At 38.4% G+C, this 23,464-nt stretch overlaps 1 protein-coding gene across 2 annotated transcripts in view; it reads right to left on the reverse strand.

Annotated features, from left to right (window-relative positions):
* B3GLCT (beta 3-glucosyltransferase) overlaps positions 1–23,464 on the reverse strand; it is a 122,134-nt gene that overhangs the window by 63,107 nt on the left and 35,563 nt on the right. For both annotated transcript variants that reach the window (XM_027835194.1, XM_027835193.1), the window contains exon 4: positions 22,719–22,828. In XM_027835194.1, the coding sequence (XP_027690995.1) occupies positions 22,719–22,828 (110 nt within the window). The remainder of the gene's footprint in view (positions 1–22,718; positions 22,829–23,464) is intronic.

Genomic DNA, 23,464 nt, shown 5'->3' on the forward strand with positions numbered 1-23,464 from the left:
CATTGATATTTTTTCTTCAACAACTCTAATATAATATATAAATATAAATTATGATTACTGTTATTGCAATTGTTACTTCCTTGTATATTTTAATTTATGTTCCCTTAGGTTATATATGTCCTTAGGAAAGACAGGTATGCTGGGGCTGTGTTGCTGAACTGCCTTGAGATCTTGGCCAGAAAACACAAAAGGATTTCAGACTCACAGACAGACCTACAAGTAGTCTTAAGTCAGTTAGTCTAACCTCATTTTACATTTGGGGAAACTAAGGAACACAAAGATGAAGTGATCAAAGGTCTGTATAATCAAAGCTATGGTTTTTCCAGTAGCAATGCATGACTGTGAGAGTTGGACTGTAAGAAAAGCTGAGGGCTTCAGAATCAATATTTCCAAATTGTGGTGCTGGAGAAGACTTTTGAGTGTCCTTTGGACAGCAACGAGGTAAAATCAGTCAACACTTAAAGAAATTAATTCAGGCTATCACTGAAAGGTCAAATACTGAAGCTGAAGCTTAAATACTTTGGCTACATAATGAGAAGACAGGACTCATTGGAAAAGACCCTGATATTATTAAAGACTGAAGGCAAAAGGAAAAGGAGATGACAGAGGATGAGATGGATAGAAAGTATCATGGAAGCAATGAACATGAGCTTGGACAGACTTGGGGAGATAGTAGAACATAGAAAGGACTGGTGTGCTATGGTCTATGGGGTTACAAAGAGTCAGACATGACTGAACAACTCAACAACAACCCAAGGTTACACAGCTGTGAATCTATACTACTGTTATTAGCAATAGCTGTGTGTCCTTGACTGTGTCTTCTACACTAGTGTTTTTCAAACATTTTGGTCTCAAGGACTCCTTGACATTCTTATTTATTTTTTTTAATTTTTTTATTTTTAGGCAACTGGGGTGAAATGAATTGCCCAGGATCACATAGCTAGTAAGCGTCAAGTGTCTAGCCTCAGACCAGATTTGACCTCAGGTCCTCCTGACTCCAGGGCCAGTGCTCTATCCACTGCGCTACCTAGCTGCCCCTGACTCCTTTATATTCTTAAAAATTATGGAGGACCCCTTTCGCAAAGAGTTTTAGTTTATGTGGGTTATATCTATCAATATTTACCATATTAGAAGTTAGTCTCAATATTATTATGAAAATAGTTTTGACTTTCTGGGATCTCCTGAAAGGGTCTCAAGACCCCTGAGGCCTAAGACAACACAATGAGAACCTATGATCTATATAATTTCCATTCCCCCAATCTTGCCTATGTCAGAAGTCCCAGGATCCTAACTATAATCTCCTATCAGTTTGTTATTTAGTTGTTGTTTTTTTCAGTCATGTTTGACTCTTTGTGACCCCATTTGGGGTTTTTTCGTTAGAGATACTGGAGTGGTTTGCCATTTCCTTCTCCAGCTCATTTTACAGATGAAGAAGCTGAGGCAAACAAGGCTGAATGACTTGCCCAGGGTCACACAGCTGGTAAGTGTCTGAGGCCAGATTTGAACTCAGGAAGATGAGTCCTCCCTGACTGCAAGCCTGGCACTCTATCCACTGTGCCACCTACCCACAATCCCCTATCAGACAGCATAACAAAAGGAAATGAAGCATTTTATACAGTATGGAGGGCAGGGGAGGGCGAGGAGTTGAATTTCCCTCCTATTTCTCTGGGGCTAATTTTTATCTCAAAACTTCAACAAAGACCCTTAGACAAATACTACCTAGCCTTACCTGTCTGTCCTATTCTTTTCTCCCAAATTTCAAGGACTATACAATTCTCTTTTTGGCATATAATATAGTTTAGGCAGGGTTGCTTATTTTTCCTGGCCATTTTGAACTCTCACTCAATTACAAGGATGATGCTATTGTGTCCAACTCCCTCCTAGAGCCTAGAATGAGCTCTCTTTACAATATGAAGAGGAACATGGTGTTCAAATGAGTCATTATTTCATAAAATCACAGGATCTTAAAGATTTCTTAAAAGGTCTTAAAATCATCTATTTTCATGTATTTATTTCACAGATGAGCTCTAAGAAATGTTCTACCCAAGGACATATAACTAGTTTTTGAGGAAGCCAGATTAGAACCTAGGCAAAGTTAAGGATTGTACCTTGGAAGGGGACACACACACATACACACACACTCCATTTATCTCTAGGGTGGGGCCTGGGGCTGCTCTACCATCTGGAAAGAGATCTCCTAATTTCTACTTCTAGCCTTGCCCATTTCAGCCTCAGGCTTTGATCTCTTTGAAGTTTACATCAGAGCAGCCGAGGGTACCAGAGGGACACAGATTATCAGATTATCACAACAGAACGGTCAGACTTGCCCAGGGCCAAATGTTATTAGCACCAAGGGTAAATACAATTCCCCCAATTCCCTTGGATTTTCTACTAATGGCATATGAATGTCTCAATTCGAAACATTTCTATTCTGACTCACAATCAAATAATTCTCTAGAAGGATTAGAAAGAAATCAGAAGAGACAAGGTCTCAGTTGCTAGGAGAGCACTTAGAAGAAAAAATAATTTTGTGAGCTTGGTAACCTGAATAATGATGAGTATTTCCTCAGTGTGTTAAGTTTAACAAACCACTTCAGATGACTGATTTACTTTTAAATTCTCGGTAGCAATACTGAGAGTACAACAGGAATTGAAACAGTGAACTGGAAGAGGGGTAATACATACCATAAATTACTTCAGATTTTCTTCTGAGGGCTTTCTTCAAAGCATTTTATTTGTTGTTAGGTAGTCATTTTTCAGTTGGGTCTCACTCTCCATTACCCCACTTGGGGTTATCTTGGCAAAGATACTAGAGTGGTATGCCATGTCCTTTTCCAGCTCATTTTACAGATGAGGAAACTGAAGCTGGCAGGGTTAAGTGACTTGCCCAGGATCACACAGCTAGTAAATGTCTGAGGCTGGATTTGAACTCAAGTCTTCCTGACTCCAAGTCCAGTCCCCTATTCACTACACCACCTTGCTGCCCCTAATGAACTCAAAAAGACTCTTTTTAAATCTCATGTTTGGGAAAAGAACAGCTAATGTACAAAATAAATTCAGACAACACACATCTGTTTGGAAAATTATCCTAAACACCATAATGTAATTTCAGGAGATGAAGAATACTGTTATGAACCTTCTCCAAAACAAATGCTCTTACTGTATAACTTTATCATAACTGCATGAATGTTCTTCAGACAGTTTCTTCCAAAAATTATTCCAGTTTTAACATTTTTTAAACTGGTCTCCTCACTGTTCCTCACAAAAAAAAAAAATCCACTTCACTTCTGGACTCCAGGCATTTTCATTCTGTCCCCCAAGGCTGGCATTCTCTCCCTCCTCATTTCTACTTCCTAGCTTCTTCCCCAACTTCATCCAAATCTCAGCTAAAAACACCACTTTCTGCAAGAAGCCCTTCCTGACCCTGACCACTCCCCCTTAATGCTCATGCCTGACCTCAGGATTACCTCTGATTAATCCTGGGTAGAGATAGCTTGTATGTACATAGTTATACTTCACAGTATCTCCCCCAATAGATTGTGATTAGATTCTCAAGTCCCTAGAGAGCAGGGACTATTTTCTATTTGTTGTGCCTTTTTTGTAGCACAGTGCTTAACACTGTATCTGACACAAGTAAGTGTTTAATAAATGACTGATATTCCTTTCCAGGCTGCACTCCAGACTTTCTCTACATGCCCCAGAAACATTTTCATTCCCAAAGCTCATTCCCAGTCTGAAATTCACACAAGGAAGTATCATCCTCTTGGGCCTCTTCCTCTGACTAGATGGCTGCTCCCAGAACCTCCAAATTTACAGAAGGCACTGAAGTACCTTTGTAGCTACATTGTCTTCCCCATTAGGATGTAAGCTACTTGAGGCCAGGAGATGCCATTCTTTCTGACTATACTCCTAGAACTTAGCATAGTGCCAGGCACAAAGTAACAATGTAATAAATTCTTGATAACCACTGACTTTCACATTTCACTCCTCTCTATGTGTTAATATACACAATATACTAACACGGCTCCTTAGAATGAATAGTTATGCTATGACTGACGTCCTTGAACAAGCCACAAATTAGTGAGTTATGCCTGCACTTTTTGTTTTCAACTCAAAGGGGCTTAATTGAAAGGGTTAGGTAAGGGGTGACCACCATCTGAATGAGTCTGTTTAAACCTAGCTTGTGTTTATGTTGCTCTTTTATTCAATAAACTTTTTGTCTTTTAATGTTGGAACTAGAAGGGATCTTCTAACATCACCTAACCCCTTCATTTTCCACCTGAGGACACAAAGTTGCTGATTGACAGTCACTGAATAGTGGGCATTAGCTTCAGTGGATAATGTCATGGTCAAAGATCAATGTGGAGACATATGACTAGAAAGGAAAAACAACTAAATGAACCAGGATCAATCCTACTGTCAACTGTTTATTTGTCTTTTGGAATTAAAGTCTTCTATCTTCATAATTATCCTTAGTGCTTATTAATAAAGAATAAAGTTTCAATTTAGCAAGTGTATAGAAACTGTGTAGGAAGAAGTTTTAGTCAATATTACACCATTCTATTATTTTTCTATCAAGGTATGAGGTCTTATTCAAGCTAACAAATGATTGTACTATGCAACTAATTTTTAAAGAAACTAATTCATGAATTACCAAAAAGTTCTATGCAGGGGATAGTAGGTTTTTAGACACTTATTAGCCCTGTTTGCCTCAATTCTTCATCTGGAAAATGAGCTGGAGAAGGAAATGGCAAACCACTCCAATATCTTTGCCAAATGGGGTCACAAAGAGTCAGACACCAATGAAACAAATGAATAAAAACCCTGCAAGATACAGCAGAAAGAACACTGTCTTAAAAATCATTTCTGGTTCAGATTCTTATAATCTAGCCAACTGGTCAGATTCTTAAAATCTAGCCACTGGTCAGATTCTTATAATCTGCCAATAGCTTACTAATGTTCAGACTCCTTAAGAGTTGGCCCAATATGACGGATGTTCTAATAAATCTTGTCTTTGGCTGAAAGAAGGCTTGGGTTGAATTCTTTCAGGCAGGACCCACGTGTTGTGATTTTGGGGTCCCAGAACCCCTAAACCCCTAAACCACATCATTTTGGTGGCCCGTATGGGGAAACTGCCTAACCCCAAGTTCTTCTCCAGCCAAGACTGGAAGGTATGTAAGCCTCCCTCTTCTCCTCCTTTCTTGCTCTGTAGTTGGGGTTGCTCTCTAAGCACCAAGGCTTGGAGGTGCTTTTCAGGCAGACAGTTACGAGGCTGTCTCCCACTTGGCCTGATGCTCTTAGGCCCTTGGTCCACTGGGTACACGGACCTGCGTACACCTTCCGCAGCATAGAGGACAAGGATGGATGCCCTATCTGGAAGTGTATGCTCAATTCCCTTAGCGCTAGGGAATTGAGGAAAACTGCAGTTGCTTTTTGGTTCCCTGAGGCTTACTTATTCCCTTCCCTCTGCACCTGTGAATCTTCCTTCATGGAGGTTACAGGGAAAGTTAGAACAGCTAAAAATATATGAGCAGATTCTGGAGGTTTTGTGATTGATCATTAAGGAGTTTAGAACTCCTCCTTACAACCCTGGTCACTTTTTTCTCCCACTCCCTTTGCTTGAGTCAAGAGGATATCTGTTAACCCCTCTCATAGGAGAAGAGAGTTTCACCCTTTACCTCTCACTTTTGATTTTGCCCTTCCCTACCTGGGGAAAAGGAAGGAGAGGGAAGGGGCAGCAGCTACAGCATGAGCCCCACTGGCAATGGCCTTGGGCTCTGGGGCAACCTTTGCCTGGAAGCATCACCCAGGTTCAGCACATCTTGATCAAGGTAATGAAGCTAGCCTCCAAACTTGGGTAAGTACACTCCTAAATTTGTAGTTTTAACTGTTAATGATGAGATGATGATTCTCTGTGTAAAGTAATTTGGAAGTGCATTTAACAAAACTGAAGTCACCTGATTGGTAATGGGTTTGTTTCAAGTTTCAAATTGGTGAACTTCCTGTATCAGTTATGTCAAGCAATTTTTCATAATTTGGTTATTGCTAAAATAATTTAACTATTGTTTGTTATTGTCTTAATGTGTAAACTAGCCAAAAAGTTTGTTTGGGTTATGTATGACTTGCTGAGAATTTGCAAGTGCATAGAAATCTCTAATGATTGGCTTTTTACATCAGGACAAATGTAAGTTTGAGATGTAAATCCTGGAAAAGTTTTTCCTAAGCTGTGATTAGTAAAAATTGCTGTTTGAGGTAAAAGCTCATAGGATTTTATTTTAAGTTGTCTGATGGGTCATAATCCATCGATAATCAATAATCCACCATCTGAGAGAAATGCCACAAGCTACTCAGAGAAGGTGATACTGGTGGGAAGTCAACATTGAGAAAAGCTGAGAGGACAATTTTAGCCTCAGTCTAAGATGGGATCCTCCTGGCTCAGTTTCCCCATTATGTTCCTTTGAAAGGGAATATTACCCACCTGGCTATTCCTGAGTCTGGCTATGAGGTGGATTTAATACTTCATGGTTGGAAAACTTAATTATCTGAATCCAAACAGAACTAAGGATGTTTTATCTTCTCAAAGTTGGGCCCTAAATCTAGTCCCTGCTTTATATCTGGGTCCCGCAGTTTTTTCTGTCAGATTTATGTCTTCCAGACTATAGGCCATTCACCTACAGTTGGTAGCAAACAGCGAGTACCAGCCAATGTCCCCATATAATCGTTCCCTGGATGCAGCCTGTGCTTGGTTCCAGTCCACCTCCTCTTTGGGACCCCCTTGAGGCAGGGACAGCTCTACACCCCTTACCAGCAGGAAGCAGTTTGAGAAGCTGAGACCTTTGCCCCTTACTCCAAAAGAATTTGGGTCCCATTTGTTTGAGGGGGGAGTGATGGGGTTGGGATCTGGGCCCCAGAAAGGAAAAACCCTGGACTTTCCCACATGGCCAAATCTCTGGCATTCGCCTGAGGCTATAATCCTCCCCTCCATTGTCTTGCCTCCCTAAGGCCCCAGGCCACTTCCCACCCTTGGTAATTCTATTACTTCATGGACTACTTGGCCACTGCTAGATGCCTCCCACAGTCCTTCTGTATATAAGGTCCATCTTGTCTCCATTAAGATGCTCAGATTCTTATAATCTAGCCAATAGTTTACTAATGTTCAGACTCCTTAAGAGTCTGCCCAATATGATGGATGTTCTAATAAATCTTGTCTTTGGCTGAAACAAACAAAAAAAAAAGTAACAGTCCTGACTGACATTTACCAAAGATGTGACATTGGCTAACCTAACCTCTCCATGCTCCAATTTCCTCATTTGTTGCTTAAAAAAAAAAGGCTAATACTATTGAGATGGGAATTGTTATCTCTGAGGAAAGGTAGCCCATTTGATGTCATTGTTAAGCCTTGGTGAACACCATCACAGTTTATACCTTTAAAATGCCAAAAGACTAAAAATGAACAAATCTCGATATTCTTACTTTTATAAAAAAAAAAAAAGGAAAAAAGTCATCAACAGGTTAAACATGGAGACACAAAATGATGTATGTGATTTGGAGAGCCATATTTGGAACTTAACAGCTGAGCATTTAATATACTGTAAATTTCTTCCCTTTTGCCTGAGATGGTTCTGAATTGTTTTAGTCATACTGCAGCTGGCTAGGATTGACTAAACTAATTATATATTCACTCTGTGCTCCTGACTGCTGCACCTTGTTAGCAGTCTGTTTCCTCATGTTTGTAACTTGTCCATCTCTTATATTTACCTTCTAAAGTCCAATAGTCAAGAACCAAGTTTATTTTCAGTTTAAGTCCCAGTTTAATTTTGTTGTTCAGTCAGTGGTGTCATAAAATAGGAGGCTTGTTTTTTTTTTTGCCCCACATTTGTTCAATATTGGATATATCGGATCAATTTTCTACAAGAATGAGTCCAGTTTCAAGACTGATTGTAGCTGAAATAGAATTGTTCTATAATTCTGAAACTCACTCAAGTTCCTGACCCAAAACATACAGTGAAAGTTAACATCTGCTTAATGTTATAATGCACTCATCATTTAATAAGAGGCAGATTCTTCCAGGGGGTTGGTATAGATCTTCATAATATGCTGTTTCTAACTTATTTCTGACATTTATTAGCAGTCATTAGTCTTTGAGACTTTTCTTTAAGACAAATCAGATTACTCATTGTTAACAAAAAATATAGACTTAAGGTAACTGAAGCTACACAGGAGAAAATACCTTCAGACATTTTTCCTTAATTACTAATGCCTTTTTTAACATCTCGCTATTCTTGAATACTTTTTCTAGTACTAGGAAAATTTTATCTTACTGCATTGCTATTTTAAGTGTTGAGTCTTGGCTCTGTGAGATACTAGTTTCTTGTCTGTAAAATTTCCTACCTACTGAACAGGGTTGTTGTGAGGATCAAATGTGATGATGAGTGGAAGGTTCATTGTAACCTACATTCTGGCTTCTGACCTCATCATTCAGTCAAAATCTCTTAACTGCCAAATCTAATGGCCTTTTCTAAGTTCTCCTCCTTCTTGACCTTTCTGTAGCCTTTGACATGGTTGATCATTATCTTCTCCTTGATACCTTCTTCTCTTTAGGTTTCTGTGACACTACTCTCTCATGGTTCTCCTGTCTGACCTCTCCTTCTCAGTCTCCTTTGTTGCATCTTTGACCAGGTCACTTCAAAGGACGGATGTCCCTCAGGACTCTGTGCTTGGTTGGCCCTTTTCTCTTCTCCCTTTATACTATTTCATTTGTCAGCTCCCATGGATTCAATTATCATTTCTATGTGGATGATGCTCATATCTACCCATTAGACATCCCAAACTGAATGTCCTGTAGACATCTTAAATTCAACATATCCAAAACTGAACTCATTATTCATCTGCTCTCAAACCTTGTCCCCTTATCCTAACTTCCCTATTACTGTTGAAGGCATGACCATCCTCCTACCACCATCCTCCCAGTCACCCAGGGTCTCAACCTAGGTGCCATTCTTCACGCCTCACTCTCTCTCAAGCATTTCCCTCTCCCCCACCCTCCAAATCCAATCAGATGCCTGTCTAATTGAAGTATGCCAGCAAATGTTTAACAATCAGCTCTCAAAAAAAAAAGTCTTTTCTCAAAATGTTCACAATTTAATTGGGGAGGCAATATGCAAACAATATGTAAAAGATACATACAATGCAAATGGAAGGTGGTTAGGATAGTGACAATAAAATTAAGGAAGTGGAGAAGAGAGGATAGGTTTGAGAGACAATAGGAAAAGTTGTGGAGACAGAATGACAGGACTTGGCAACTGATTGGATATGGGACCAGGACAGTGAAGAAGAAAAAATCAAATGACCGATCTTTTGAGTCTGGGCAACTGGAAGAATGGTGTAGTTATCAGAGGAAACAAGGACACTGAGAGGACAAGTTTATGGAGGCTAATAAATAAACTCCCAACAGGATCAGCCAGAGCTCTCAGAAGAATATCCAAGGGAAGATGCCCTACAGCAGAGATTGTAAACCTTTTGTTATTCTAGAGACTTTCCTTGAAGATTATCTCCAATTTATCTGGTCTATATCTTGTTTATACATAGCTGTTTGCATATTTTCTCATTCATGTGACTATGAGCTCCTAGTAATAGGAGACTAGTATAGTTCAGTACTAGTAGCTACTGACTAGTAGCTCAGAGAAGCTATAGTCTTTTGCCTCTCTTTGTATCCTCAGTTTGATCCCTGGCACATAGTAGGCACTTAATGATTGCTTGTTGGCTTGACTTGACTTATTATGTAACCCTCTGGCATTCTGGTAAAGCCTGTGGATCCCTTCTCAGAATGTTTTTAATTGCATAAAACAAAATACGCATAATCATGAAAGAAGCCCATTAAACAGAAATAAAGATGTAACTTTTCTCCCATCCAAGTTCATGGACCCCTAAAATTTATTCACAGATCCCCTGAGGGCCTTATCCTTTAGATATTTGAGGATTCAGGACTTGGATTTAGGTTAAAAGTCAGAGGCAGTAAGAAATATTTAGGAATCGTACAAAGATAAATTGAAACCATGGGATTAGAAGATGAAATATGCTCCTGAAGGACATAACATATACTGTTATCACTTTTTAAAGTCTAGATACTAGACAATCAACAAAACAGTAAATCAAGACCTATTTGTAGCATTACAACAATTTCTAAGGTGTAAGTGCTTATACTGAAAACTTAACAATAAGCTCTCCTGGACCTGTAGGAGCTGGCTCTAGCACACTCCTACTCATATACAACTCCTTCTCCCCTCTGATACTGTCACCACCCAAGTACAGGCCCACCTCACTATTGCAATGGACTTCTGTTTGGACTCCCTGCCTCAAGTCTCTCCCTACTCCATTCCATTCTCCACTCAGCTAATTTTCCCAAAATGCAGATATGACCATGTCACCCTCCCCACCCCCATTCAATAAACTTCAGTGGCTCCTTATCACCTCCAGGATCAAACATAAATTCCTCTGTTTGGGGTTCAAAATCCCTTCATAACCTGGCCCCGTTCAACCTTTCTAGTCTTCTAACATCTTGTCCTCCCCCCACCCCCACCACTATTCGCCCACTCATATTTCTGAGACCCTGCCCTCCTTGATGTTGCTTCATACAAGATACTCCATCTACAGATAATGGGCATTTTCACTAGCTGTCCTCCCTGCCTAGAATACTCTCCCTCCTCATTTATACCTCCTGACTTCCTTGGCTTCTTTCAAGTCCCAAATAAAATCTCGTCTTCTTCAAGAAGGCTTTCCTGATCCCCTTAATGCCAGTACCTTCCCTCTGCTGATTATCTCCAAACTATATATATATTTATATTTATACATACATACATATATACACACACGTGTTTGTATACTGTTGCTGTTGTCCTTTGTTTTCAAAGAGGACCTATGATATTACAGGTGATGACTTGCGCATGAAGTGGACTTAAGTAAGGCAGAGTTGCACAAAGTCATCCACTGCGCCACCTAGCTGCGCCTCATCCTATTCTTACAGATGAGAAAAACAAGGTTCATAAGGGTTTGTGACTTGGTATGGTCACACAGCTAACGAGGGACAGAGGTGGTATTTGAACTCAAGTCTTTCAAACTCTAAGTCTTATACTTTGTCCACTACATTACCCATGTATGTTCATTCAACAAGTATGTATTGAGCACTTACCATGTGTACAACCTTATATCATTAGGACAAGTAATATACTATTTTAATGATAATAACCACAAACTTTAACAAGACTATAATTTATTTCAACACCAAGAAAAAAACTTCAATCTAATTTCAAGTGTTGGCATAAATCCTGCAAGAAGAAAAACACTAAAATTAAAAGAATGGAAGAGAGAGGGAAAAGAATCTGGAATTCCTGCTGCTTATATAGAGTTTATGCACTTTAATGAAAGTATGACTACAGTCTAAAATTAAAGAAAAAATGGAAGAGGAAACAGATGTTTTTAACAAAAGGAGGAAAACATACTGTAATGAGTAAAAATGAGAAGCATAAAAAATGTGCTTCATTTTGGTAAGAATGAGACACAGTGCCTTGAAATGGCAATTCTAATGCTTAGATAAAACATGTACTGAGAAACAATTACGTAAATGGTAGATGAGAATTCTTGCAGCTAAAAGAAACTGCTCTGCTGTAAAAATAGGTGACTAGTTTCTTCCTCAAGAACATAAAATTGATGTGATCATTTTACATTGCTAAGCAAGCTAACACTTAATTTTTACTGCCTTTAGCAAGGTAAGTTTCCTGAGTTAAAGGAGGTCTTAATGGGCTGGTTCCCCCAATTTTTGACGCAAATTATTTTTGATTAAAGAATAAAGTAGGTATTGCGCATATCTACTTTGGAAATATTTTGCACTGACAAATACAATTTGGCCTGATTTTGGAATTAATGAAAGAATTCTATCAACATATTCTCAGATGAGCTGCTTGGGGTGTGGAGTCAAATGAAGCTCTCCATATACTGCTCTACATATATTGCTCTACATATATTGCTCTCTAAGGGACCAATAACCTTTCAACCAGGCCTAGGTATTTTGTCTATAGCTGTTGAAGCCACTGTTCTCATGGCAATAATTTACTTGGTAAGCTTCTTGAAAAAAGGAAGGGGAGGAAAAATACAGGGGATAGAAGTGTTCTCAAGATGAAAACCCTCCATATCTGTTCAAATCACAATCAGATTTCAAACAAAGAGGTTGAACTGGTGAATTCAATTAACCTTCAAAAAGGGCAGTTGTTTAGCTGGGAATTCTGACACCAAATTAGCTTGTTCAGTTGGCATAGAACTGTTACCAATTTGTCAATAAACTATCAAAATTAGGATATATCTCTTCTCCCTTATTCACTACCAATGGGGAGTCTTTTATGAATTCTTACACAACTAATTACTTTCACCAAAGTTAAGTAGAAAGACTGAAAAGGGATGGGGCAGTGAGTCACAGTCATTACTATTAACCTTTCATTGGGAGACCTTCTCAGTTGCCAAGAAATAGTAAAAATAGACTTTGGGAGGCAATATGATTTTGCATGGTTTTTCTTCAGGCTGAAGAGTTCTGCTACCTTAACATGCTACCAGATACCAATGAGGTCCTAAACTGATGAGCCAAGAACTGACATTACACTGTCCCCAGAAGATTCTTTTGTGTAAAATTTCCTGAGACAGGTACAAAGGGTAACCTCATTAGTCAGGATGTAATTGGGCCAGGTGTTTGGACAAAGGTCATTCACATCACAGAAAAAAAGAACAAAGTTAGACATAGCCACTCAATATCCAAAGCTTCGGGCTAGTTTTTTTTTCTTCTCAAGCAACTGTACATTCTCATTTTAATAGCATTCTCCATAAAAATGTGATACAACCTCTGTTTTCACATATTCCAACTGAACCTCTGAGAAGCCTCCCCTGAATCTAGCTAAGTACAGAGAGAGGGAAAGACAAAGAGAAAGAAAGAGAGAGAGAGAGAGTTGGATGTACAAGAAGTTTACACATAATTCCCCCCATATCTCGGTTCTTTCAGTAAAGGCTAATAATGCCTGATTCCCTAAAACCTACCTCCATCTTTCTCTAAGTACTCCCTCTAACCTGAATTACTTTTTCTTTGCCTCCAAATCAAAACCGATACTTCAGCCAAACAGCACCTTCATTCTGTGTTAATATTACTCTATTTACTCCTTTAAGCCAGGGGTTCTTAACCTAGGGGGAGCCCATGGATAGATAGCAGGAGGTCTGTGAACTTGGATGGGAAAAAATACATCTTTATTTTTACCAACCTTTAACTGAAATTTAGCATTTCCTTGAATTATTTAAAAACATTATTCTCATAACAGGTCCACAGGCTTCTCCAGATTGCTAATGGGGTCAATGACACCAAAAAATATATTAATAACTCCTGTTTTGATCCTGATTTATTGGAGGGGGCATACTAGAGCAGTGATTTCATTCCTACAGGAAATTTCCTCTACAAATATATCTATCAGGATGTCCAATGCAGCTTATAATCTTAGAGAGGACATTGAGATTTTAAGCGACTTGCTGAGAGTCCCATAACCAGTACCAGTCAGAAGCAAGACCTGAATATTAATAATACTAGCTAATGTTTATACAGAGCCTACTATGTGCCAGCTACCATGTTAAACACTTCAAAAATATTATCTCATTCGAACCTTGTAACAACCCTGAGAGATAGATAATATTATTATCTTCATTTTACAGATGAGGAAACTGAGGTTAAGTGACTTGCCCTAGTTGTTATTGTTGTTGTTGTGTCATTTTTCAGTGGTGTCTGACTCTTTGTTGACCCCATTTGGAGTTTTCTTGACAAAAATACTGGAGTAGTTTGCCATTTCCTTCTCCAGCTCATTTTACAGATGAGGAAACTGAGGCAAAGACGGGTAGCACGTAACTTTCCCAGGGTCTCATAGCTAGTAAGTGTCTGAAGCCAGATTTGAACTCAGGAAGATGACTTCAGGCCAGGTGTTCTAGCCACCATTCTACCTAGCTACCCTGGGTTACATAACTATTACATGTCTGAGGCTGCATGTGAACTCAGGTCTTCCTGATTCCAGGCCCAACACTCTATCCAATGTGCCACCCAACTACCCTAAGTCTTTCTGACTAGAGTCTACTACACTAGGCCAAGCTTAAGCTTCTCAAAATGGCATACCACTCTCATATATTGTATTCTATCTTTTCTCCCCCAGTCCACAAACATGAGTGTGGCTGCCTAAAATTCCTTGACCTTGGCTCTCCTTGGACCAGAGCAGTGGTTTTCATATTTGCTGGCCATAATGCTCCAAACTCATTATTCACTCTATGGACTAGACAAGGAGTCTTATAAGGCTAGAGGAAAAATTGTATCACATCATAGGGGAGACCTTTGATTACTGGTTTGACAAATCTTAAAGAAGTGTGTCTCCTGTCTCACAGGGAGCTTCTGAAGCCTAATATAACACAGAAGATACACCAAAAAAGTGCTTTGTGGCTTATGGGAGTGATGATAAACTGATTTAACATGACCACTAAAACATGAAAGTTTTTATTAAAAAAAACTGACATTAGAGATTTTTAAAAGTTCAAATAAAAAGAGTCAAGGTCATACTAGAATCCCAAAATGTTGAATCTACTTCATCTACTTTAGTAAAACACATTTCTATAGCAATATAAAATTTACAAAGCGATTTCCCACAAACATATCCACAGAAAGGATATAAAGCATAAAGCACGAGCTGCGGGTGTGTCCACATGGACCCACCCAAACAATGGCTCTTCACATCCACCCCTCCTCAGGACTTCAAAACCAAGCCTCTGCTGCTCTCTCACCCTCGAACATCCAACCATGCCTGTGGTCTTCTCAACCTCAAATATCCCTTTGTAAGGCCTGCCCCCTTCTCCCATTGGTGAGTTCCTCCTGTAGTCTCCATTTTGAAGAGAGGCTCAGGTAAGCCCCCAACTCCAATCACCCCAGTTTCAAAATCATACTCCTCATTCCTCACCCCCCCCCATTAGAATGTAAACTCCTTGAAGGTGGGGATTGTCTTTCTTTTTTCATCCAGTTGTATCCTCTGTACATAGTAAATACTTAATCCTCCCTCCCTCCCTCCTTTCCTTCCTTCCTTCTTTTCTTCCTTGATTCTTTTCCTCCTTTCTTTACATTCTTTCCTTCTCTTCCCTCTTTCCTTCCCATTTTTCTTCCTTCTCTTCCTTCTTTCCTTCCCTCTTTTTTCTTCCTTCCATTCTTTCTTTCCTTCCTTCCCTTCCTTATTTCCCTACTTTTCTTCCTTCCCTTCCCTCCTTCCTTCTCTTACTTCTTTCCTTCCTTCCCTTCTTTTCTTCCTTCCCTTTCTTCTCTGCAAGGCAAAACTATCAAATGAGACAACATACATAAAGTCCTTTGCATACTTTAAAGCACTATATAAGTTCTAGCTTTTATATATGATATGATATATATATATATACGATATAATTTTACATATGATAGACAAGTACAGAAGAACCATTGACAGGACACAAGAACGGCTTCTGCCCTGGAGCTGGGAATAAGCATGTGCAAAACATACCAATGAGTATAAACCATAAAGAGAAGCAGGCCATCCAGGACTAATACCCGAACATCTGGGGAAGAGCAGTGCCCAGGAGAATCATGGGCATCAAAGGAAATGGGGTGGATCTTTCTGAACATTCTTTGGGGAATCCAGCATTTGAATCAATCTGATTAGCACAACCAGCATATTTCCCCATCACTGCTAGCTGGTGCCACAAGGATACAGTAAGACACTTAGAGAAACACTAAGTTCCCTTTCCATTATTCCTAACCTCAGAAAGTGGGCTGGGGAACAACAAATATCAACTTTGTTTTAGTCTGTTAATCTCTTTTTGGACTCCATGTGTGACACCCAACATACTCACTAGTCCTGCTCCTTTCAGTGTCATCTGTACTTTGGATAATCATACTATCTATGTATTCATCCAAGTCAATGCCAAAATTTTGACTAGAACAGGGAGAAGGAAGAGCCTCATGGCACTCCCTGGCTAACTCCATCTGATTTTTTCATAGGATCATGGATTCAAAGCTGGAAAGGTGCCTTAGGGGTTATTTAGTCCAAATATTTTTACAAATGAGGTACTGAGGCCCAGAGAAATCAAGTAATTTGCCCAAGTAGTTTGTGACCAGGATTTGCTCTGACTTCAAAACCAACATTCATTCCACTGTATCACACTGTCCTCCCTTTCCTGGCTTTTAACAACAATATTTATAGTTGTCCCTATATCAGTTTATACTTTCATATATGTTCCTTTGTGTCTTAAATGGGCTTAAAATTATGTATTTGGTCTCTTATAAATTTTTTTTTCCCAAAGCAAGAATGTCTTCTCTTCACAAAAACCATTTGTAGGTTCTTTAAAAAAATATTGAGGAAGGTGGCACAGTGGATAGAGCACCAGCCCTGGAGTCCGGAGAACCTGAGTTCAAATTTGGCCTCAGATACATAACACCTACTAGCTATGTGACTCTGGGCAAGTCACTTAACCCCAATTGCCTCACCAAAAAAACAAAAACAAAAACAAAAACAAAAACCAACATACTGAATAAATCAGACTTGGTTTACATCCATATTTTGTGCTTAATTGTCTATTACTTCAAAAGCATCCTTAATACTGCTTGTGTAGGCATAAGCTTTGTCTCTGCAAATAGATAATAAATTCCTTCAAGAGTAAAGTATCACTTTGAAACCTCTACCCCTGACATAGTTCTTGGTACACAGTGGACAGTCAAGACATGTTCTTAACTTAGATTATTATCTATGGAGGAGTTACGGACAAACATGGACAAGAATTACACTGGTTGAGAAGGTGTAGAAGCATTGCTCTTTCCCCTGGTGGACGGATAGGCCAAGCTGATGAGATCCTAGCTTCTTCAAAGTAAGATTTATTATATGCTCACAATTTCAGGCCTCCTACCCTGACCTCTTAATTCTTCTTTACTTTCAGAAAATAGCTACAGGAAATAACAAACCATAGGGAACAAAACTTTTCTGAAAAGGAAAAAAGGTAAATTACATCATCTCTCTACTTTATGCAGAGTATTACAACCAGTTATAGATAGAACTTTCCTTTAGGCACTAGTCTTTATAGTCATGTTGTAAGAATAGAAGACATTTGTGCTTTTAATCAGAGAGCATTTTAGCTCCTTAAGGCAAAGAAGAAATAGGTAATAGCTTGCCAAGGCAATGAGGGCAGATGGAAGCTGATGAGGAATCACAGAAATGACAATATTTCTACACCCTTGAATGCTGGCAGATTTTTATATTCAAGCACAACTTAACAAGGTCAGTGAAAACACTGAGCAGTGGAAAACTTCTGGAACTAGTCTGGCTGTTCAAAGTTCTTTTTGCCATCTAAAAATGCAGTTAGTAGTATACAATGTTTACATATAATTTCTTAGCATCAGGCACACCCCCAGAATCAAACACCAATTCATTTCTCTATGTGGATTTGAAATATAAAAAGTCATTCTGATTTTTTAAAAAATTCATTGTTTAGAATAGTGGTTCTCAATGTGTAGGACAGGGACCCCTGGGTGTCCCCAACGCTCTTTTAGGGCATCTGCAAAGCCGAAATCATTTTTGTAATAATATTAAAATGCTTTAATTTCTAATATGGCAAATGTTAATAGACATAACCCACATAAACAAAAACTACTGGAGAGAGGAATCCTCAATAATGTTTAAGAGTGTAAAGGGGTCCTGAGACCAAAAAGCTTGAGAACCCCTAGCTTAGAGTACTGAATGAATGAAGAGTCAGGAAAGCCTGTATTCTGGTCCGATCCTGTGCACTCACTAGCTATGTGACTTACGTGAATCACTTTAAAACTGTTTGGGCCTCAAAATCACCTTCATAATAATGGGGAGGGGGGAGTTAGACTACATTTTCTCTATGGTCTTAGCTCTAATATTCTAAGAGTCGTTGAAAATTTAGTAAATCTACCAGGTTTTCTAAGTCCCTCTGAGTAAATTAAAAATGTCCTATCATAACTGTTTAAATCCTTATACTGTACTTTCTTACTGGGAAATAAATTTAGAATTAAAATAGTCATTAAAGCAAAGGATAAAGAACTGGTTAGTATTGAAATAGTGGTAACCTTATCATTAAGTCCTAGTCGCATTGACTAGCATACAAATTAAATGCTGGGGGGGGGGGGGGGAAGGGGTAGCAGTAAATTATTATTGTCCAATAATAAGCAGGAATTACATTTCTTTAAATTTTAAAAACCAATATTGCCACCTAGTGGCAATCTGAATTTCAAAATACAATTAAGCAAATTACAAACAATAATTTTAAAATGAAAAAGGATAGACAGAAGTATATAGTCTCCATTTTGTATGCAATGAGTACCTAGAAGGAATCATTACAAATTATCAATCCCATTTAAAACAAATAGACTATTTTCTAAGTTAGGGATGAAAATTTAAAAAAAAACACATTAATATACTGTAAATACATACCCAAATTTTTGACTAAAGAGGCAATATAACTAGTGGCCTTTGATATATATAATGTGCAAATTCACTTTGCTATTGAAGAAACTGTTAGAAAGTAAAATGAAGTAAAGAGCTAATTCAGAATCTGCTTTTTGCAACCATTTGTAATTATCCTGAGAATGACCTATCAGAAACATTGATTGGGCACCTCCTATTTCTAGAGAGGTAGCACAGCCCAGGGTATAAAGAGCTAATGGCCTTAGAGTCAGGAAGACTGGGGTGTGACATATACTGGCAGTGTGATCCTTTTTCAAATCACTTAATCTCTCTGCTCTCAGGCTACTTAACTGCCTTAGGTTATTAAATGGTAAAGGAGTTTCAGATCTGAATGAAGTGAAAGGTTTCTCCACACAGGAAGGTCAAGAGAATAACAAAATCGCAAATCTGGAGCTAGAAGGAATAAAAAAGGAAACAACTTCTGTGCTGGTTGCTGTGGGGAATAAAAAGAAATTAAATCAATAGGCTAGAGGCATGTCCAAAAATCATCAGAAATTCAAGGCAACATATAAGTGCCATGTGAGCAGCTCAGAGAATCATTATAGGTTGAAGTGGTAGGGAAAGGGGCTTAAAAGGATGGGTAAGTTCTAAATAAATGGAGATGATGAGAGAGAGGATATTAAGGCCATATAAATGGCAACAGAAATGGTGTGGAGATGGGAAGTACATATGGTATATTCAAGGGACAATAAATAGTTCAGTTAAAGATAAGTCTTTGGTTCATAAGTAAAAGTTTAGAGGTCAAGAAAAAAAAACATTAGAAAGTAATTTAGAGGTTTATTTCCAAATTATCTTAAAGAATTACTTGCCTTTACTTTTGACTCATACCTGATTTTTCTAGTAATAGCAATTATTGCAGTGAGGCTCAGAAAGGTTAAGCAGCTTACTTCTTGTCACACAGCGAACGAATGTCAGGAGCAGGATGTGAACCCCAGGACTTTAAGACTCCAGGTCCAATATTCTATCTACTATGCCATACTACCAGAACTCATTTCAAAACTATTCTTTACCCTTTCCCCCAATTTGAGCTGTTCTATTTAGGAAGCAGCAGGGTATAGAAGAAAGAGTTCTAGATTTGGAGTGAGAGGATCTGAGTTCAAATACTGACTTTGCAATCTTAGACAAATGACTGAATCTTTCTGAGCCTCCCTCAATTTCCTTATCTGTAAAATAAGGAGACTGGACTTGGTGAGGTCTTAAGTCCAGTCTAGATCTAAGTATATTATCCTAAGAGAGCTAACTAACTCTAGATATTATTTAAAAGAATACCTGTATTTCTTCTCATAAAATACAATGTGTCCAACTCTGAATTATTCTCTGTAATGGAGACAACTGTGTATTACTAGTATGGATCAAATGGGGAAAATGGAGGAGAGTGGAATTCATAATCTAAAAAATTAGATAAAGATAAAACACCTTTCTGACTAACCAAGAAGGAAAAAGGAGTTTCTAGTGCATGCTGGGAAGGTAAGGAGCTGAGACTCACTGTCTATGGCCCCCACCAGCACACAGATAATGTATATAATAGAAGGATAGTTGCCCATCAATATTACTGTCAATCAAGGAATTTTTCCTTAGAGGTAAGTACAGTAAAGTGAACTCATTTCAGTTCTGTGAACTCTTGATCAGATGCAATTTGCAAATTATCCAAGTTACTGGTTTCTCCCTTTTCTCCTTAATGCCTACCTTTCCCCCTGGAGAATAGGCATGGAAAATTAAAGGTAAAGAAATCCACACCAGCTAGGCTGGGTACTCATTAATAGTTCAAATGAAATGGTGAAAGTTTAGTGAGAAACGATATAGAAGGCTCACTTAAAAAGAGTTGTTTTTAATATTTATAATAGAGATAAATTAAGCATTAACAATAAATTAATCATGCTTCCTCTGTCTCCTATTCCTGAAGATAATCAAAGTCTGAACTGTAGCCAGGAATTCTTCCTTCTCTTTAAAGTACAATCATGGGTCATATGGTATATAGATAATAGGAGACAGCTAATTTAGAGGCTGCCATGTCCTGAGAAACACTTCCCTGCCCTCCCTACATTCTCCATGGATTTCAATAACTTACAGAGGTCATGAGGTTGAACAAGACAATATTTTTTATTCATTCAACATTTACTAATTACCTAACTACGAAACAACTTGAGAAAATGTTAAAGCATTAAGTACAGCCATTATTCATTGGCCTTTGTATTAATCAATAAAACAGTCACTAAGACTGCTCATTTTTCCATATAGCATCCTCTTCCTTCCTACTACTACCCCCATTACCAAAGAAGAATCCTCTACTGGAATACGTATTTCCTTTGCAAAAGAGGTCTTTGGTAATAAAGCAAAACGAGATAGCATCATGTTGAGTAACTCAAATTCAATACCATCTTGAAACATAACAGTAATGCAGGGGTATTATGTTGCAGAACTTCAGCCAAACATAAAAAAGTATCTTTACTATTAATGCAACACAGTATGACATATTGGATGAGGGATCTGTCTTGGAGTCTCTAAGACCTGGGTTCAAGTCTCACCTCTGACACAAACCTCTGTGAACTTGGGCTTACCCTCTCAGGGCCACAGGCAACTCTGTAAGACTATGAAGTTGCAGAGGAGCTGCTGACCTATATCGGTAGAGGAACTCTCCTCGTCAGAAGTTCCCTAGACCAGTGAAATCATGGGTCTGGCCCCCCAAATGATGTATAGGAGTGTGTATGTTCCTTTCAGAAAAACACACAAAAAGAGGCACTTTGTGACCCCAGGTCAAATGGACAAGTTATAGCTGGTTGAAAGGAGTAATCATAATTACTACTACTACTAATAATAATAATAATAACATTAAAGTACCTAACATTTATATAGAGTCAACTATGTGTCAAGCTTACTACGTGCTAAGCAATTTACAAATGTTATCTCAGGGGGCAGCTAGGTGGTGCAGTGGATAGAGCACTGACCCTGGATTCAGGAGGACCCTAGTTCAAATCCAGCCTCAGACACATAACACTTACTAGGTGTGTGACCCTGGGCAAGTCACTTAACCCCCATTGCCCAACCAAAAACAAAAACAAAAAAAAAAACCGAATGTTATCTCATTTGATCCTCACAACTATCCTGCGTAGTAAGTGCAGGATATAATGATCTATAATGATCTATAATGATCCCCATTATAGAGTTGAGGAAACTGAGGCAGACAAAGGTTAAGTGAATTACCCTGGTGAATTTCTGAGGCCAAATTTGAACTCAGGTCTTTCTGGTTCTATGCCCAGCACTCTGTGCATTATGGAGCCACATAGCTCCCTCAACTAGGCTAACCTTGCCCACTTTAATTTATGAACATATGTGATTTCTTCACATATATCTGTCATGTAAGCATCATATCATAGCCTTAATTATTCCTTCATACCAAAGGATAAATTGAATCGAAGGAATCATGGAGTATCAGTGGCATATCATCTCTCTGTCTGGAAGTTTAGAGGCTTCCTCCTTGTATTCAAATACCACTCCTATTAGATTATAAGCTCCTTGAGGGCAGAGACTGTCTTTTGCCTCCTTTTGTATCCCCAGAGCTTAGCAACAGCTGGTAATCATAGGCACTTAATAAATGTTTATGAATTGTTGATCTAAGGGCAAGACTAGGGGGAGATGTATCAGGGAAGGTATTCTGGCCTCATATTACAAATTAAATTATAATTACATCACAAAGGCCAATTAAAACTAACCAGAAAATTACAAGAAATCAAAACAACCATGTCACCAAAATGAATTCAACTTTTACCTCAAACATGCAAAACTATCTATGAATGAAATGTTAAATATTCTGAATCCCATTATTCAATTTTTATATTTTCCCTTTTAAAATTCTTTTCTACTTCCTTTTACTATACTTCATGCCAAAATTCTTTTCTACTTCCTTTTACTATACTTCATGCCAAAATTCAGACCCAGTATTCTCTTTATACATATATTTCAAAATGTAGTCATACTAAAAGCATTGGTGATAAAGTGCAGAATTTTAAAGAGTCAACATCCAGTACTAAGTGAACACAATATATATCAATCCAGATATTTTAATGAGAGTCGAACATACATGAAAGAACAAGTACTGTAGACAATCCACACATCTGCAACCACATGCAGAACAAACATTCACTCCTTGTGGTTTCTGCCTACCTGGGTAAGATCAGCAGCCTGTTTTAAGATGTTTTGCTCTAATTGCTTTGCTTTCTCTGCATGAAATGAATTACTTTGACTCTGGATGACAAATACAACTTCTTTTAAGTCTGTGAATCAGAAAATAGGAATATTAGGTGAGTTGAGTTTTTTTGGTTTGGTTTTGTTTTTTTTTCCCCATTGCCTGGGTAAACAGGACAAGTAAGAAACCACACAAGGCACCAAACAGGAAATCAATAACTATTTGAATAAAGCTAATAGGTTTGCAAAGCACTATACAATTATTATCTCATTTAATACCCACAACAACCCTAGGAGCTAATTGCTACTATTAACTTCAATTTACAAATGAGGAAACTGAGACTGAGAGAAGATTTACTTGTTCAAGGTCACACACCTAATAAGTGTCTGAGACAGGATTTGAATTCAGGACTTCTTGACTCGAAGTCTACTCCTCTATTTAGTCACTGTACCACTTAGCTAGCTGCCTTGTATAATCAGAATTCCTATAAATCTGCACCCTAACAATGTTCTCCCAAACCTCCAAACCTGACCTAAGAGGAGAGCAGCATCAAGGAAACAATATTACTATACTCAGGCCACGTCTGGAGATGTGACCTGTTCACTTCCTTCTGATTGTGTCAGCCAACAGATACAATGATGTGTGTGTGTGTGTTCATGGAGAATTATCTGCAATTTTTTGAAAATTCACCTGCCTCATGTGGCTGAGAATTTAACTTGACACT

The sequence above is a fragment of the Vombatus ursinus genome, unplaced genomic scaffold (genome assembly GCF_900497805.2).
Source record: "Vombatus ursinus unplaced genomic scaffold, bare-nosed wombat genome assembly UNPS02014813.1, whole genome shotgun sequence".
Lineage (NCBI taxonomy): Eukaryota > Metazoa > Chordata > Mammalia > Diprotodontia > Vombatidae > Vombatus > Vombatus ursinus.